At 42.1% G+C, this 19,307-nt stretch overlaps 2 protein-coding genes across 4 annotated transcripts in view; one reads left to right on the top strand and one right to left on the bottom strand.

Moving 5' to 3' along the window:
• The window catches only part of mlh1 (mutL homolog 1, colon cancer, nonpolyposis type 2 (E. coli)), a 39,545-nt gene extending 29,950 nt beyond the window's left edge, over positions 1-9,595 (top strand). For both annotated transcript variants that reach the window (XM_084322086.1, XM_084322087.1), the window contains exons 16-20: positions 3-66; positions 1,785-1,949; positions 2,821-2,913; positions 8,195-8,305; positions 8,735-9,595. In XM_084322086.1, the coding sequence (XP_084178212.1) occupies positions 3-66; positions 1,785-1,949; positions 2,821-2,913; positions 8,195-8,305; positions 8,735-8,890 (589 nt within the window). In that variant the 3' untranslated portion in view covers positions 8,891-9,595. The remainder of the gene's footprint in view (positions 1-2; positions 67-1,784; positions 1,950-2,820; positions 2,914-8,194; positions 8,306-8,734) is intronic.
• An 82-nt stretch (positions 9,596-9,677) lies between these two features.
• Positions 9,678-19,307, bottom strand: part of lrrfip2 (leucine rich repeat (in FLII) interacting protein 2) — an 81,652-nt gene continuing 72,022 nt past the window's right edge. For both annotated transcript variants that reach the window (XM_084322088.1, XM_084322089.1), the window contains 4 exons: positions 13,008-13,178; positions 11,665-11,744; positions 11,376-11,480; positions 9,678-10,719 (listed from right to left, as the gene is read on the bottom strand). In XM_084322088.1, coding sequence (XP_084178214.1) covers positions 10,609-10,719; positions 11,376-11,480; positions 11,665-11,744; positions 13,008-13,178 — 467 coding nt within the window. In that variant the 3' untranslated portion in view covers positions 9,678-10,608. The remainder of the gene's footprint in view (positions 10,720-11,375; positions 11,481-11,664; positions 11,745-13,007; positions 13,179-19,307) is intronic.

Below are 19,307 nucleotides of genomic sequence, written 5' to 3'. Positions count from 1 at the left end.
AGCCAAGAGCTTTTCTATCAAATACTGCTCTATGACTTTGGGAACTTTGGCGTACTGAGGCTATCTGTAAGTACCAACGGAGTGTCTAGACCACAATATCATTCATCAGAGCATGTTGTTTGTTAGTTTCTGTCGGATGATAATCTCATATTTCCCAAAAGACGAACCTTTCTGACAATTTTCTTTGTCAACAATTGTGTAATGGATTTTTCATTCATTCAATCTTTATTTAATCTGGAAGGATCATTGAGAGCAATCTCTCTCTTAAACGATAATCAATGCTATATAGAAACAAAGTCAGTCAATTAAACATTTAAAATACTTAAACAACTGCAGACTGTGGTGAAGGGATTTGCTATTAAAGATTTAAACTGAACTGACCAATAGATACTAATGAATTGAGTTTTAAAGTGCATTGCAAACATAATTCCATGTTTCTGGGGCACAGAAGCTAAACGCAGATTTGAGTTTCATTAAAACCCCAAGGTCATAAAACATGGGGTAGGCAATTAAGTTTCTTGGCCAAATTTTTTCCAAGCCATTGTATGGGTGGCCGGAAACAAAAACAATGGCTAATTTAATATATTTATAGTGAAAAGATTTTAACTCTGACTAACCACCTTATAACTAAGACATACATTTGTGGCAGAGGCAGAGAATGGACAAAATAAACAAGCTGCATAGGTGGCATAATAAACTGAAAAAGACATACACATTTGCACTGAACATTATACCTTTGTCTTTTTGCCATTTTATTATAAAACCAGAGACGAGCGCCTCTCTCTTATCGGTCTATCTTACATTACGCACAACCAATACGTCTATCTGACAGCCCTTTCTGTGGAGCGCACTGGACTATTGAGAAACCATAGGAATTTTCCATTGGTTCTCCCAGTCCACGTGACCATTTCTAGCATTTCCATTGGCTATAGTGACAGACATAGATATATGATAAATGGATAGATACAGCGGATTAGATGCAGTCCAGAGAAAACAACCAATCTAGATATTTCAAGATTCTATGCTTTACATCCGTGCATTCTCTGAGAGATGCACACAATTTTTAGATGACAATCGATTCCGATACAATAAAGCAAGTCTTTATCACAAACAAATCCAAAGATATTTTAATGTTTTACAAAACATGTCTAGTGTTGCGCCCGGATTTAGAGGGTTAAACGCCTAATTGTATTTTTTATTTAGTTAATAAATGTCTTGCTGTAATTCCTTATATACCTAATGTAGCGCATCTTCTTGAAGCAGATTCAGCTTTTTTTGCTCTGATTTGACTTCAGTTTAATTGCATTGTTACTGTTCACATGTGTGGTGCCATCAGTCATATATATGTAAAGATAAAGTTTGAATGACTTACTGACCTGGTGTTTTAATTTCATACCACACTGCTTGTTTGCTATTTCAGCACCAGGCGCTGTCCACCGACTTTTTTCATGTTGAGCAAGCACTACATTGCACCTCGCTGCCTACCTGTTATTCACTCTCAACATGGATAAAACAACGTATAATAAGCATTCTTTAGGTGGTGGTAGTTGCTCTATTTGGACATTATAGCCAACATATAGGCTAGCCTAGTTGGTCAAAAAAAGAAAAAATTATGTTTTAATTTTTTTTATATAATCTGAGGGGCCAGATATTATTGCTGGCGGGCCAATTTCGGCCCGCCTATTGCCAACCTCACTTAAAAAAAAATTTAAAATAAGATCAAATAGAAATGTAGAAAACGAGGTCATACTGAATGTGATTCCCCTGGTGATTCCCCTGGTCAGACACCAGCTCCTCTCTATGACCTGGCCATGCTGGCGCTGGAGTCTGAGGAGAGCGGCTGGACCGAGGACGACGGACCCAAGGAGGGCCTGGCTCAGTACATAGTGGACTTCCTGAAGAAGAAGTGTGAGATGCTGGGGGACTACTTCTCCGTGGAGATAGACCAGGTCAGCTCTCCACAGCATCGTTTCAGATCTCCCTCATCTGTCCCGTTGATCACTGAAACGCCCTGCAGCTGGTTTCACAAGCAGGGATGTAGCGGATCGGTTTGCCCGGTTTCTGATCTGTGAAATGGTTAAAGGTGCTGTAAGTGTTAAATAGCTCTACATTCTGACAGCCATCACTGATATAGAGTGTTTGATCAGTAACATGGGTCTCCTAGTTCCTCCGCTCTGCAGTAAGAAAGTACATCTTCTGGTATCCCTTCCCACTTTATCCAATCAGGAGAGAGAACCCTAGATATTTTTACTTATTTCAAGAAATCTTGCAAAGCCACTGCTGTCCCTCCGTTGTTCAGTAACGTGTTACTCTATATCAGTGATGGCTGTCGGAATGTAGACCTTTACATGAATGTAAACATGTAGACTACTTATTTTAACAAGAAAAATACCACTTACAGCACCTTTAACCCACCTTTTTAGGTTTGAAAAACATAGTATATAAATGATAGTACGTAGTATCATCTTGACGCAAGTTACATGAAAGTAGGGTCTTTTTGAGGAAATAAAACACAGCTAAATTACTTGAGTGTAAATGTGTTCATTTCTGTCAGCCAGGGGCAGTGGAAAGTCACAGAAGTTGGGCCTGATTGAGCAGACTTGCTGCGGTTATGACGAAACTGCAACTACCCCTGTTGGTTGTGTACACAGTTGGTTTATGAAGCAACTCTGGTGTTTTTGGGTGTAGGTCCTTGGCCTTGAGGTTGAGGAGATGAAGCTGGCTGTTGTTAAAGGTTTTGTCATACAGTATGTTGTGGCAAAACATGAATCCTATTTTATTATTGGTCGTGACAGTAAAACTAGGTTTTGTGCCTCATAGGATGGAAATCTAACAGGGCTGCCGATACTGCTGGACAAGTACATCCCTGTCATGGAGGGTCTGCCCATGTTCATCCTGCGCCTGGCCACCGAGGTGATGTCCCTCCTCACTGTCCCTCCTCACTGTCTCCTTCTCACTGTCCCTCCTCACTGTCTCCTCCTCACTGTCTCCTCCTCACTGTCTCCTCCTCACTGTCTCCTCCTCACTGTCTCCTCCTCACTGTCCCTCCTCACTGTCCTCCTCACTGTCTCCTCCTCACTGTCTCCTCCTCACTCTCCTCACTGTCTCCTCCTCACTGTCTCCTCCTCACTGTCTCCTCCTCACTGTCTCCTCCTCACTGTCTCCTCCTCACTGTCTCCTCCTCACTCTCCTCACTGTCTCCTCCTCACTGTCTCCTCCTCACTGTCTCCTCCTCACTGTCTCCTCCTCACTGTCCCTCCTCACTGTCTCCTCCTCACTGTCCCTCCTCACTGTCCCTCCTCACCGTCTCCTCCTCACTGTCCCTCCTCACTGTCTCCAGTGTCTCCTCCTCACTGTCTCCAGTGTCTCCTCCTCACTGTCTCCTCCTCACCGTCTCCTCACAGTCCCTCCTCACTGTCCCTCCTCACAGTCCCTCCTCACCGTCTCCACAGTCCCTCCTCACTGTCCCTCCTCACTGTCCCTCCTCACTGTCCCTCCTCACTGTCCCTCCTCACCGTCTCCTCACTGTCCCTCCTCACCGTCTCCACAGTCCCTCCTCACTGTCCCTCCTCACTGTCCCTCCTCACCGTCTCCACAGTCCCTCCTCACTGTCTCCTCCTCACTGTCTCCTCCTCACTGTCCCTCCTCACTGTCTCCTCACTGTCTCCTCCTCACTGTCTCCTCCTCACTGTCCCTCCTCACTGTCCCTCCTCACCGTCTCCTCACTGTCCCTCCTCACTGTCCCTCCTCACCGTCTCCTCACTGTCCCTCCTCACCGTCTCCACAGTCCCTCCTCACTGTCCCTCCTCACTGTCCCTCCTCACCGTCTCCACAGTCCCTCCTCACTGTCCCTCCTCACTGTCCCTCCTCACCGTCTCCTCACTGTCTCCTCCTCACTGTCTCCTCCTCACTGTCCCTCCTCACCGTCTCCTCACTGTCTCCTCCTCACTGTCTCCTCCTCACTGTCTCCTCCTCACTGTCCCTCCTCACTGTCCCTCCTCACTGTCCCTCCTCACTGTCTCCTCCTCACTGTCTCCTCCTCACTGTCCCTCCTCACTGTCTCCTCCTCACTGTCCCTCCTCAGTCCCTCCTCACTGTCTCCTCCTCACTGTCTCCTCCTCACTGTCCCTCCTCAGTCCCTCCTCACTGTCTCCTCCTCACTGTCTCCTCCTCACAGTCCCTCCTCACTGTCTCCTCCTCACTGTCCCTCCTCACTGTCCCTCCTCACTGTCTCCTCCTCACTGTCCCTCCTCACAGTCCCTCCTCACTGTCTCCTCCCAGCAGTTCCTCCTCACTGTCCCTCCTCACTGTCCTCACTCAAGTACGGTACCGTATTTGCCCCCTTCCCGATGTCTTGTTTTTGCAAGTTTGTGCAGCTTTTAAATGATCATTCCATTTATTGAAGGTAAAGAGTTATTCGGGTATCACCCATGTGAAAAAGTTATTTCCCCCTAAACCTAATAACTGGTTGTGCCATCCTTGGCATTTTATATTTACTCAGGTTTGTTTGTTTGATGATCTGAAACATTTAAGTGTGACGCATTATAAAAATAAAAGATAACACTTAACCCCACGACCCGGAAGTACTCCTGTCGATCTGCGAGACATAACACATTATCCAGAATAGATTACATTTTTACATCCCAGAGACTATTTGATAACTACGATGTGGAAATGATACCCAATGCATTATCAGATCACTGTTATTTACTCCTAAAAGGAACATTTGGTATACTTGGTATACTATCAACCCGAGCCCCAAGATGGCGATTTAACACGATGCTGCTCAATAACAAGGAATTCATAACACAAATCAAAGAAGCTCTTACGGTATTCCTTCAGATGAATGCGAATACGGTGCAGGACCCCAGAATATTATGGATGACGACAAAGGGAATGATCAAGGATTTCACTGATAGCTTTTCCTCCCAAATACGCAAGAATCAATGCTCAAAACTAGCTGAACTGGAAACGCTTTACTCAACGTTATTTAATTCTTTACAATACAACAACTCGGTTCGACTGGAAAATCAAGTCAACATACTAAAAAAAGAGATTAACACCCATATACAGACAACAATCTGAAATGCAAATACGTAGCACAAGACAACAGCAGTACTCCCAAGGTTCCAAACCAAGTCACCTATTAGCTATGCGATTAAGAGTCAACGCAAAATTTGCAGATATAACTACCATTAGAGCACAACAAGGACTTGTTCCAGAACCCAAAGAAATAAACACGACATTCAAAGAATTCTACTCCAACTTATACAAATCAGATACGACCTTCGATCAAAACAAAATGGACACATATCTTAATCAAATTAACCTCCCTAAACTTTCAGAGGATGACGCTAAACAGTTAGAAACACTGATCACACTAGATGAACTTAGGGAGGCCATATCTGAAATGCAAAGTGGACGGTATCCCACCAGAAATGTACCTCTCTTGTTGGGACATAATTGGACCCTTATTACTAAATATGATTTTATACTCAGTCAAGGAGGGGAACTTCCATAAGAATGACAATATTGCACTCATAACAGTCCTCCTTAAAAAAGACAGACCCCACCGAGTGCGGTAGTTATAGACCTTTAAGCCTCCTCGGAACCGGTATCAAATTGTACTCTAAGGTATTAGCCATCAGACTACAAAAGCATAATCATCTTTAATTCATCCGGACCAAACTGGCTTCATAAGAGGCCGCTTGATCACTGATAACATAAGACGATTACTACACGTACTAGATGCTAACAAGGAAGACAACACACCTAAGGCGATACTGTCCCTGGATGCAATGAAAGCTTTTGACCGGTTGGAATGGTCGTATCTATGGGCAGTATTAGAAAGGATGGGGTTAGGAAAAGGATTCATTGATATGATTAAAGTATTATACAAAGACCCATCGGCCATGATTACAACAGGTACAATCATCTCCGAAATCTTTCCGGTATCACGTTCTTCCAGACAGGGTTGCCCTCTTAGTCCCGGACTATTCGATCTATCACTAGAGCCTTTAGCACAATATATAAGACAATCCCAACCCATAGAACCAATCATAATCAAGGGCACACAACACAAAATTAGTTTATATGCGGACGACGTAATACTGTTCATGCAAAACCCCAACACCGCATTGTCTCCTCTTCTCAAGTTGATTGAGGACTTTGGAGATTTATCGGGATTTAGGATAAATTGGCCGAAGTCGGCCTTCCTCCCACTTAACGCCCCTGCAAAAAGAAATATAACCCTCCCAAAAGAGATACCGATGGTAAAACACTTTAGATGTTTGGGAGTTGAAATATTCCCTGCCATAAGCCAAACGGTGAAGCACAATTACATAAAAATCCAAAACAAAATAAAATACGACCTTGTCAGGTGGTCAAAACTTAAAAACTCAGTACAGGCACGGATATCAATAGTTAAGATGGACGTCCTACCTAGAATCAACTTCTTCAGCTCAATGCTACCGTTACCCCCTCCAAAGGGTTACTGGAAAGAATTACACTCCTCCACATACAAATTTATTTGGAATAACAAACTACCACGTATAAAAAGATCCACCGCACAGAGAAACAAAGCAGACGGAGGTATGGCATTTCCAGATTTCTACCACTACTTTAAGGCGTACACTTTAAGACCACTAACAACATAGTTTGATCCCCAAGCATTAGTATCCTGGAGAAATTTAGAAGAAAATATAGTAGCTCCACATAGGCTGAAGGGCATAGTATACACCAAATTATCAATTAAGCAATGCGAACGGAAATTTGGCCCCATAATCACTCATGCGATCCGGATATGGCGTGAAACACAAAATATTCTACCCCACATAAATGGCATAATCATACTCCCTTATTCAATAACAATGCACTCTTGATTGGAAAACAACCTATAAGATTCCCTAGATGGGAAAAGCAAGGCATACTCATTAGGAGACGTTTTCAACAAACAGGGTTTTTGTAGTTTCAATGAAATACGCAAAAAAATGTATCTCACCAAGTCCACATATTATTTTTACACACAGTTATTGGCATGTTTGAAGGCTCACGGTGTTCCATTAAGGATACCAATTGTACACCACAGATACCACAAATTTTTCTATGAAAGAGAGACATCGAGAGGTTTCGTTTCAGATTTTTATCATCAATTACTAACGGCCTCGTATGAAACCCTCCATCTAGACTCAGTCTGGAGGAGGGATATACCAGACCTGGAGACAGCCTTTGACTGGCAAGAGGCCTGGGCAAATGTACGACTTGCATCAAGGAACCCGGACCATCAACAAATCAATCTTAACTATATTCACAGGACATACTTAACTCCTATAAGACTGAACAAAATGGGTCTTAAACAAGACTCCAAATGCTCCCTATGTACAAATGGGGACGAAGGGACATTTATGCACATGTACTGGGACTGCCCACCAGTTAAGATATTTTGGAAAGAAGTGACCCAGCAATTATCAAATCTCTTAACTCTGGATATACCTGTACACCCCTCTGTATTACTGCTGAATGATGTCTTTGAACATGCAGTACCTCCACAGCTAAAGAGATTGGTTTTATCCGGTATCACAGTGGTTAAAAAGCTGATGGCATCACGATGGTTTCAACCGGAACAAATTTGCCGGAAGGTCTGGACTCTTACATATCTCGATGTGATTTATCAAGAAATATCTACAGCAAGAATTTTGGGTCTCAATGAATCCAAAATGACAATGTGGTTAGAAGTGGTGGAGAGAATAAAAGCTAGCATATAATGGTAGTGTCTGGTTAGGAACAAGGGATAATGGATGGATTATCCAATGGGGGGTCCGGGAGGGGGGGGTACGAGCTGGAGCATATGTGTGTAGGTTTAGATAACAGGTATTAGGGGTATATCCTGTATAAGACATTTGACTAAATGGTAATTTAATTGGATATGCACTGTAATTAATGCTTGTATATCTTATCGTTTGTTTGTTTGTTTAAAAAATAATAATTAAAAAAAAAAAAAAAAACGGTAAGGGGGCACTTTTTCACAGCACTATATATTTATACATATAATATTGTTTCTTGTGGACTGCAGATATTGTTTCTTGTGGACTGCAGGAAAAGTACCCATTTGTTATCTTGCTGATAAGTAACAGCATCTGAATGAACAGTTAAGAGTAGCTAGAGATGTATTGTAAAACAACATGTCGTTGAGCAGGTGAACTGGGACAATGAGAGGGAGTGCTTCAGAGACTTCAGTAAGGAGTGCAGCCAGTTCTACTCCATCAGGAAGCAGTACGTCCTGGAGGCGGAGCCAGGAGAGGAGCAGGTAGAACCGCATACAGAGAACCACAACACAAACTAACCTCATCAGAGGGGGCAGGTAGAACCACAGAGAACCCCACTGAAATACAACACAAACTAACCTCAAAGGAAACCTTTACATCTACACATTAGTCTGGTAAATAATTCAAGATGTCATACCGTAATTACATTCTCTAATGTGAGAGCAATAGACACTCTAGTGTCTATGGGTCATTTTAATATAAATGTGCTCTTAATTGTTCTGATGTTTCTGTATCTATTAACGCACAATGACACTGTAAATGAGTTGACCACCTCTGTGTATTTATTTGAAGTATTAAAGATTGAATGAGTGAATTAGACAACCTTGTCTGTTGTCAGTAAGCCAGTCGTGATGGATATTATTGATCAACAGAGAGAGCTGGAGTGATCCTCGGTATAATGTCTGTTTCAGGATGGAGAGCAGAACCTGTGGCGCTGGAAGGTGGAGCATGTCATCTTCAAGGCTCTGCGGAGCCTCTTCAGTCCCCCAAAGCACTTCAGTGAGGACGGCAGCGTGCTTCAGATCGCAAACCTACCTGACCTCTATAAAGTGTTTGAGAGGTGCTGAGTCTGTTGATTCACAACACTGAAAATTAAAGCTACAAGCTGCTATATTTTCTACTTTTGTCTTTAATGTTTGTAAATAAATATTTTGTATATTAAAAAATTCTATCCCACCCAAATATTCATTGATGAATGGACAACAATTATAAAAACATGTTTTGAATGTATTTCTATAGTTTGTGACTTAGCAAAATGCTATGCTATACTTAAATTTTATGTTTTGTACTTTTATCAGTTTGATCACAAACTGGGCTGTGAAAATGCAGTTTTGTTGGTGGTGAGCTTGAGTGACAAATTAATTCCAAGAATTTTTTTAAACTTAATTAAATGTATCGTGTCAAAGCAATGGCAAAAATAATAACATTCATGGGTTGGTTCATAGTGATGCTGTGCTGTGGGAAGAGCTTTGAATAATTGAGCTTCGAATTGAAAAATGCCTGGCAATTGTTTTAATAAAAAATAAAGATCCTCACACAGCTCAAGTATGAATTGGGCCCAAAATTTGCTTCACTGTTTTATAATGTTTTAAACCCTAAAGCTCCCCCTAGGTGCTTTGCCCTTTGCGGTCTCCAGTCACCTTCCTACAGATCTAGTTTACATCACCTTTAATTCTCTGGGTTCTGGCTGAGTTGTTCATCTTCACGAATACTGATAGACAACATGTATTCTTAAATGTACAAATTATGAATTTAGAAATAACTGGTAGGTCTGTTGACGTGATTCCAATAACTAGTTTTCACTCTAATGAATATTTTTCTATATAGAAATGACCCATGGACTCACCTCGTATGTACAGTTCAGTAATTTAAACATTTATTTTCAAGAAAAATCTTAAATATTATTAAAATAAGAAAATGCAATGAAACCGCAGCAGACAATTGGTTCTACCGTATATATCGTCAAATAATGACCACTTTTTTTTTATACATTATTCTGTACCAGTTAAAATAATTAGTTCTTCCATTTTTGTAGAATGGTGTAAAATCCTCCAGTCTCCAGGTGTTGAAAAGGCACTTGACTGTGGTTGTGGAAGAGGTGCAGGGCAGCCGTGAGGGTTTGAACAGTTCAAAAGGATTATTATACTCATTCATGCAACTTATCAAAAAAAATAAAAATAATTTTGAACAAACAAAACAAAGAATAGCCAAGCACCCAGCCAGAGAGAAATAAAATGCTGTGAATAACATGATGTAGTACAAAGCTTTGGAGAGAAAAACAAAAAGTGAGTAGAGAAATCGTATGTCTCTCCAGCAACTCTTAAATAAGCACCAACTAACTTTACAGCTTTCAAAATATTTAGAAACGAGGACCGTGTGAACGCCACCGTGCACAATTATAAGCACATCGTTTAGTGGTCGAGTCTACAAAGTCCTCATCGCCAGCCTGATCGGGATTACGCGCTCAAGTCCGCTTAATCGGATGGGTTGGTTCAGTACACGGTACTCATCTCAAATGATGAAAAGTCCCAGTTAGTGTTTCTTTATTTTAAACTCTTTAGGTTTTCCGAGGCTCCCTTCCACAGCAATATGACAAAACCACTCGTGGTTCATCCGAGACACAGTTCCGTTGGCCTGCGCTACAAGTGTTTTTGGTTTTGCTACACAACCTTTTAAAGTGTTACAGCGGTATAGTGGAAATGTGCTCCAGACACACTATGGCAGTCGACAAGGTCTTGAGGTGAGAGTTTTTAAGGGCTTCTGTGGCGATGCCACGTCGGGCGGCTCACTGCTGGGACAGGAGAGCGTTCCTGTTGGCCTTCATCTTCTCCAGGCGTTTCACTAGGTGGTTGTTGGTCATCTCCATCTCCTCGATCTTATCCAGGGATGTACGCAGCTGCAAGGGAAGCAGGGGGAGACAGTCACATGGACGATGTTGCGGATGTCCGAGGCAATCATTTGCTGATCAAGTAGTCAGTTGTTACACATTTATTAGGTTAAAACAGGAGATTGGCTTATGAGGACCCAACCCTGTCCTTGGGGACCCCGGAAATGAGCTCCTCAAATTCACATTGTGACTAGATTATTTATACATGATAAAAGGGGTGGGGCCAGGTAACCAGGTGGGAGGGAGGGGATGATTTAGATAGGAGGATGGGACAGATGAGACATGGGGGGGGTGAGACACAAAGGAAGTTAGGATAGGGGTGGGAAAGGTATTTAAGGTAGACAAAGGAGCGGTATCGATTAGTGGAGGAGGGTGGGTAGTTTCTACCACAATGTGTTATACAGTGGGAAACCTGATTTAAAGCCATTGGCACGGTCGTAAAGCTCTTATGTCATGCTCAGGTTGGGATTCCTTTCCACCCTCTGGTCTCCCCCCCGCCTCCATCGCTCGAAACCAGTGAGAGCAATTATTGACAATATGTGAATGAAAATTTTGTTTATTACCATTTTGCACATCAAATCATCCTGGATGTGAAAAGGCTTTTGGCCACCCGTTCATTAGTCAGAAGTCTACACCAAATAGACCATTTAATTAATCTTTCTTACCTCTCTCTGAAGTTTCCTTTTCTCTGCCTTTAGTTCGTCTTCTACTTTCTCTGAGTTGTCAGCCGATGACTTGTACCTTGTCACTTGCCCTTCAAGTCTATTAACCTGTACATGGATAGAACAAGTTATGAAGTGTTAAATGTTGGAGAACTTCTTTCACCAAAGTAACTCATTTCTGAAGAGAAATTAATGTCATCATAGAGGAAAATGTGTCCTGGAGGACAGATTAAACGCAGTCAGGAATAAAAACACAATCACATTCAAATGAATAATAATCTGCATGACTTACGTTTTGTTCCATTGTACCCATTTCCTGTTCTGCTTTAGAAAGCTTAAACTTGTATTCACTAATCTGTCTGTTGGCGTCTCCTACAGACAGAAACACAACAAACACCAGTGAGCTTGCATAATAGACTCATTTCAAAGGTTATTTCAAAAGGTGATTCATTAGAAATGTAGCCAATATTTCTAGATTGTTTAGAGAATGTCATGTGGATCAAGACTGTATTGTGAGTTTTTAAAGACAAGTGTATGTGGGTAAATGTATAAAATGTCAGAATTTGTATAATAAACAAGATTTAAATGGTTGATAATTCTAAATGTTTGTGATAATTGGCTTATGTCGAGGCCCAACACATATGTACCGAGTGTTTTGAAAGCAAATTCGGCTCAAACAAGGGACTAAACACGTTTTGCAATTATGCCACAACAATGTGGAACGCCCTACACTCAGCCGTAAAATAATGTGAATCCCTACCCACCTTCAAAACCGTTCTAAAAGAGCACCTACGGGAGGCCGCAATTCGAAACTGGCCCCGGTAAATGTCCCAACCCCCCCCCCCCCCCCCCAATGTACAGTTTCCTCCCCCTCAAATGTATATATTCTCTTTTAGAAACTGTCTGTAAATAAACAGTACTGTATATTTGTATGTCATAAATGTTATGATGAATTGTAAATGGGGGAACCTGATGTAAACAAGACGAAAGTCTTTCTCTGGTCTGCATCCCCTTAACAATTGTGTGTATTGAGCCGTACTGTATTGTACCCATTCTGCAATCTGTTAATACTTGATAACATTTCCAATCAATCAGGATGGTCTACTGTATGTAGTAGAGATGCACTCATACTGGTATCATGGCATATTATTGGGCCGATTCCAGGCTACAACAGGATATTGGAGAACCTCCCCCTATATTAAAATCTGATGCCAAGAGCCATGTGTATGTCCCAAATCAAAGCAAAATACCTAGGAAATCAAAGATAGAAGCATGTTAGATCTCTAATGAAGAAGATAGATAGAAGCATGTTAGATCTCTAATGAAGAAGATAGAAGCATGTTAGATCTCTAATGAAAAAGGGGGTCATTATATCTCATTCCCTTTCGTCCAGTTACCCAGCCAAGTCTATACTGTTTAGTGGAAGTAAGGGATCAGATCAGCACTCTGGATTCGCCCAAACTTAAAGGTGTATTACGCTGCTCACTATCAGTATCGGCAGTAGAAATAAAAGTGGTATTAGTGCATTCTATGTGGATGAATATAGAATGACATCCGGTGAATAGAATATAGGAGACGTCGGTGGACTCTGTGGGTGAATAGAATATAGGAGATGTCAGTGGACACCAGACTTACTCTGCATCTCGATGACGTGCAGGTCTGTACCGTTCTCCATCCTCTCCCCGTCTGTGAACCCGCTGTCCATCTTCATGTGTTTCTGTCTCTCGTCCTCCAGCTGCATTTTCAACTTCCTGATCTGAGACAACAGCTCGTCCTTCTCGTCCGCCAGCTTGCGTAGCCTGACATCTACCGATGAGAGAACAAAGGCGGTCAAAAAGGACCGTTAACATCCCATCTGCCCCACCCACCACTAACACCCGAGACCTTCAGGGTCAAAGGTCATGGATTTGGATTCACCACTGAGGTTTGGGGTTTCCTGGCTCTTATCTCGAACGGCTGCGATATCTTGGATGGACAAACAGGAACACATAGGCTCCACATAGAACAGAGCTGTATGTGTGATGTAAATGGTAAATGGCTGCATTTATATAGCAGCTTTTATCCAAAGCCCTTTACAATTTGTTCCTCACATTTTACCCATTCACACACAGACGGCGGAGGCAAACATGCAAGGTGCCAACCTGCTCATCAGGAGCAATTAGGGGTTAAGTGTCTTGCTCAAGGACACTTCCACACGCTGCCCGGGAATCGGATTACCAGAGACTGCTCTACCTCCACTGTCGCCCCATAAAAAGTGGATAAAATGGATGATTGAAGGTTAGGAATAAGTGTGTATAATGCACCACTGTGCCTCAGTTCTTCCTGGACACAGGGTTCCCACAAACATTGCTAAATGAAATTCAAGGACTTTCAAGTACTTTTCTAAGCATTATTTTTCATTTTAAATGGGCATTTAAATGGATACAATTCACTTTTAAATGCAGTGAATAGATATATTTTATAGAAAAATATATTTAAATTAATATTTATGGCTTAAAACCAATTTCCGACAGTTACACTTTAAATAAAAAAATAAAATAATCTTGATTCAGAACAATTTTATCATGGATAAACAAAACTTTCAATGCGAATGGTTGATTTGAATTTCAAGGACTTTTTAAGCACCTTGTTAATAATGGGCTGTTTTCAAGGAATTCCAGGCCTTGGCTTTTTTTTGGGCAAAAATCTAGCACTTTAAGCACTTCAAGGACCTTGTGCGAATCCTGTGGACAGATCAAACCGATTCTATCTTGGATGTCAAGCAGCTAGAGCAGTGGTGCCCAACCAGTCAACCTCGATCGAACGGTAGATCGCTCGCTGGTTTCAAGTAGACCGTGAGATTATTTAGGTAGGTGACATTGGCAAAAAAAATAAAAAATCAAGCGAAAATCCACGAGCCCAACTCAGATAGAGTTTTCCACCTGGCCGCTGTGTGTATTTGCCATGTCTCGCCCCTGCATCAACGGAGGCACAGTATTCCAATACACATCATACATCCTGTGCAGGTACAGTGCATCCGGAAAGTATTCATACCCCTTCACTTTTTCCACATTTTGTTATGTTACAGCCGTATTCCAAAATGGATTAAACATTTTTTCCCCCTCAAATTCTACACACAATACCCAATAATGACAAAGTGAATGTTTTTTTAGAACTTTTTGCAAATTTATAAAAAATGTCAAAGAATAAACGGATATGTACATAAGTATTCACACCCTTTACTCAATACTTTGTTGAAGCACCTTTGGCATCAATTACAGCCTCAAGTCTTCTTGAGTATGATGCTACAAGCTTGGCACACCTATTTTTGGGCAGTTTTTCCCATTCTTCTTTGCAGATTGTCTCAAGCTCCATCAGGTTGGATGGGAGCGTCGGTGTACAGCCATTTTCAGATCTTTCCAGAGATGTTCAATCAGGTTCAAGTCTGGGCTCTGGCTGGGCCACTCAAGGACATTCACAGACTTGTCCCGAAGCCACTCCTTTGTTATCCTGGCTGTGTGCGTAGGGTCGTTGTCCTGTTGGAAGGTGAACCTTCACCCCAGTCTGAGGTCCAGAGCGCTCTGGGGCAGGTTTTCATCAAGGATCTCTCTCTACATTGCTGCATTAATCTTTCCCTTGATCCTGACTAGTCTCCCAGTTCCTGCCGCTGAAAAACATCCCCACAGCATGATGCTGCCACCACCATGCTTCACTGTAGGGATGGTATTGACCAGGTGATAAGCGGTGCCTGATTTCCTCCAAACATGGTGCTTGGCATTTGGGCCAAAGAGTTAAATCTTGGTTTCATCAGACCAGACAATTTTGTTTCTCATGGTCTGAGAGTCCTTTAGGTGCCTTTTGGCAAACTCCATGCCGGCTGTCGTGTGCATTTTACTGAGTGGCTTCCGTCTGGCCACTCTACCATAAAGGCCTGATTGGTGGAGTGCTGCAGAGATGGTTGTCCTTCTGGAAGGTTCTCCCATCTCCACAGAGGAACACTGGAGCTCTGTCAGAGTGACCATCAGGTTCTTGGTCACCTCCCTGGCCAAGGCCCTTCTCCCCCGCTGGCTCAGTTTGGCCGGGCGGCCAGCTCTAGGAAGAGTCCTGGTGGTTCCAAACTTCTTCCATTTGCGAATGATGGAGAGCACTGTGCTCGTTGGCACTTTCAATGCTGCAGAATAATTTTCGTACCCTTCCCCAGATATGTGCCGCGATACAATCCTGTCTCTGAGGTCTACAGACCATTCCTTGGACTTCATGGCTTGGTTTATGCTCTGACATGCACCGTCAACTGTGGGACCTTATATAGACGGGTTGTGTGCCTTTACAAATCATGCCCAATCAATTGAATTTACCACAGGTGGACTCCAATCACGTTGTAGAAACATCTCAAGGATGATCAGAGGAAACAGGATGGACCTGAGCAAAATTTTGAGTGTCATAGCAAAGGGTGTGAATACTTATGTACATGCGATATTAAATCTTTTTATTTTTAATACATTTGCAAAAAATTCTAAAAATCTTTTTTCATTTAGTCATTATGGGGTATTGTGTGTAGAAGTTTGAGGGAAAAATAGGCTGTAACATAACAAAATGTGGAAAAAGTGAAGGGGTATGAATACTTTCGGGATGCACTGTATAATCACTGAGGCCACGGCTGGTCTTTTGTGAGTCAGAGGAGCGTAAAGTGCCGCGACGTGCAAGCGTGCGTGACAGCCCTGTGCAGGTATATCGTCTGGTCTTTTGTGAGTCAATGTTTACTCAGATATTTGTGATCGACACTGAACTAAAGCACTTCCAGGGAGGGGGGCTTTCCAGGCCAAGCATATAAAGCTGATGATAAAGTTGATTCATTTAACCTGGACACTCGCAATGGATAAGTCTGTTGTCAGAAGCGGCGCATCACGTGCGTGTGTTCCAAATGCTGGCAAGAGAAAGGCAGAATTTAGTAGTAGCGATACCAGAACTACTATGAAACGGAGTAAAAGAAGTTATGATCCTAAATACTTGGCATATGGATTTACTTGGGACTGGCCAAGAAGATGACCCGAGACCACAGTGCGTTTTGTGTTATGAGATCCTTTCTAACGAGAGTAGAAGAGGATCTGCGCCTCTTTCTCAGCACAACGCAGCCACCGTAGCCACGTATCATGGAACTATGTTCAAATGTACAAGCACACCCTTCCCATTAAGTCTCGTTTTTGTTTATTCTTGAAAAGCGCATGTGAACGCATAAAAAATGACTAAATATATGCCTTGATCGTTTTATAAATGTGTATACAGAAACAATTCCGTTTGATAATATTCATTAATTTCATTAATAACATTCTTGTCATTCTTGTAATTCCTACACTACACCGTTACAATGATAATAAAATATCATATTATATTATATACTCATTCAATATGCACATGACAGAAAATATTATATGCCATATAATATTTTCTGTCATGTGCATATTGAATGGGTATTATTAATATACTATTACTACTAATACTAGCCGAGAGTAGGTCAAATTTGGGCTGGTAGCGCTCGGCTAGGTGGCAAAATAAAAAGTAGATATTGGTTAAAAAAAAGGTTGGGCACCCCTGAGCTAGAGGATGAGTACCGTAAGTGGGCTAGTACAGTAGGTCTTCTTAGAAATAGCGATGACTGGGGGGGGCAGGCTGGTCAACACATGTCGTGATCAGTTCTTCTCTCAAGTCAGTTGTCAGACCAAAACATGATCATCAGTATAAATCAATGCAATGGTGAAAATCATAATATATATACATTTTCATGACAACCATTCAGTATTTCATGCCATGAGAACTCATCAATGAATGAGTCTTTGGATACTGGTATTCATTTTTAATGCCCTTATTGGTAAGCTACCTCCTTATACTACATCATTATTGGTAAGCTACCTCCTTATACTACATCATTATTGGTAAGCTACCTCCTTATACTACATCATTATTGGTAAGCTACCTCCTTACCTCATTATTGTTGGTGATTTTAACATTCATTCCAACAAAACTCTAGATCAGTCGGTCAGTCGGTCTCATTCAAATCGTTGACCAACCCACTCATAGTGGTGGGAACACCCTTGACTTAGTCCTAGCCCGCTGTCTGACTGTCAGATTTGACAGTTTCTCCCTATGTTCCTGCTCTCTCAGACCACTACCTCATAAAATTTCAAATTGATTTGACGGTTTCTCGCCCAGACAGTGTAGAATCCTACATGAGCCGTCGTATTAACGCCTCAACTGTCCCAATTCTAGTTAACTGCCTACCAGACACCCTCTCTCCCTTCCTCTCTTACTCTGGCCCCCTTGATCTCTTTACAGACAAACTTAACGCCACCCTTCGTAGCACGCTCGACATTGTCGCTCCCCTTAACACATCCACCGCCATTCACGCTGTAACACGTTATTGCCCGCCATGCTTTGACCGCCAGACCACGCTGTACAGCGATATTGAGATCAATATTTAATTTTTTCGCCATGGCATTCATAATTCATATATACACCTCCGGCGCTGCAGCTGGACCCTACGGCTCAATACAACGACGGCTCAATACCGCCGCCTGGTGGATGGTCGGGCGAGTTACACTCGAACAACAGGAAGTGGGAGGTGTGAGTCTATTAAATTCATCCGGCCGTCAGACATTGTCGCAAGGCTCCCGACAGACACTATAGTACATATCGATCGCTTTATAAACGTAATAATCGATATGATTTCGGCGTTTATTGCGACATACAAACCGTAAATGGACCTAGGCGATCGACGTCCTATACTTGGGATATTTCACCGCCAGTCTCATCGGCGAACGGTAAGGGGACACTAACGTTATTTTCAGCCCAATTGTTTATTCATTTCACTGCAAACCAATCTGATCAATATATCACCCATACTACATAAAGCATTTACTGACGATCACGGAATTATAAACGACCCCCCCCCCCCCCCCTTTCCTCCGTGCATGATGACGCATAACGTATGGGATCATATGCAGTTAAATATTTGTATATAGCGTGTATCGGGAATAAACGACAATCGATAATCTATATATGCGTTTAGGCCTATAACTCACGTTCTAGGAATTACTGCAGAAAATGATAAAAACATACTTATATTCTAGAAGGTATTTTTGTATGAATGTTTGAATGAAAAGGTATAATGTTCCTACATCCTGAACAATAGATAATCGATGTTGAATGGGCCATAGTAATGTCAATTTAGCAATACAATTTAAAAAGTTATAGCGCTGCAAAGAAGGTGAACATCTCCATAGGCTTAGAGTGGTGGCAGACTGGCTATATTGATGGATATAAGTTATGGCAGGGAATGTGTTAAGCCTCAAATTAAACGTGCTCCGCAAAAACAAACTCCCTGGTTTACGGAGGAAACTCGCTCCTTTAAAAAAGGCATGTCGCAAACTTGAACATAAATGGCGTTCGACCAAACTCAAAGTATTCCACCTTGCCTGGAATGATAGTTTACGTAACTACAAAAAGGCACTCTCACTTGCCAAAACCTCATATTTTCCCAGGCTCATTAATGAAAACAAAAACAACTCAAAGTTTCTGTTTGACACAGTTGCTAAACTTACTCAGAAACAACCAAAGGCCCTAAACCATGCATTCTCGGCTAACAAATTCATTAAATTCTTTACCAAGAAAATGTATCTCATAAGAGATGAAATTGTTGGCTTACTCAACAATCAGAGTCCCTCCCAACCTCTGATGGGCTTTCCCCCTGACATTGAATCCAGCCATACGCTATGCTGCCTTGAAAACGTCTCACTTAGTGCCCTCTCTAAATTGGTTGGCACGGCTAAACCCTCAATCTGTCTGTTTGACCCTCTTCCAGCAACTCTCATCAAAAAACTCTTCCCAACTCTAGGCCCTGCCCTATTCAATATCTTCAACACCTCCCTGTCTACTGGCGTGGTGCCCCTGGCCTTTAAATCA

This window comes from Notolepis coatsorum (genome assembly GCF_963971535.1).
Source record: "Notolepis coatsorum genome assembly, chromosome: 9".
NCBI lineage: Eukaryota > Metazoa > Chordata > Actinopteri > Aulopiformes > Paralepididae > Notolepis > Notolepis coatsorum.
This window is presented reverse-complemented; position numbering and strand designations above follow the sequence as displayed.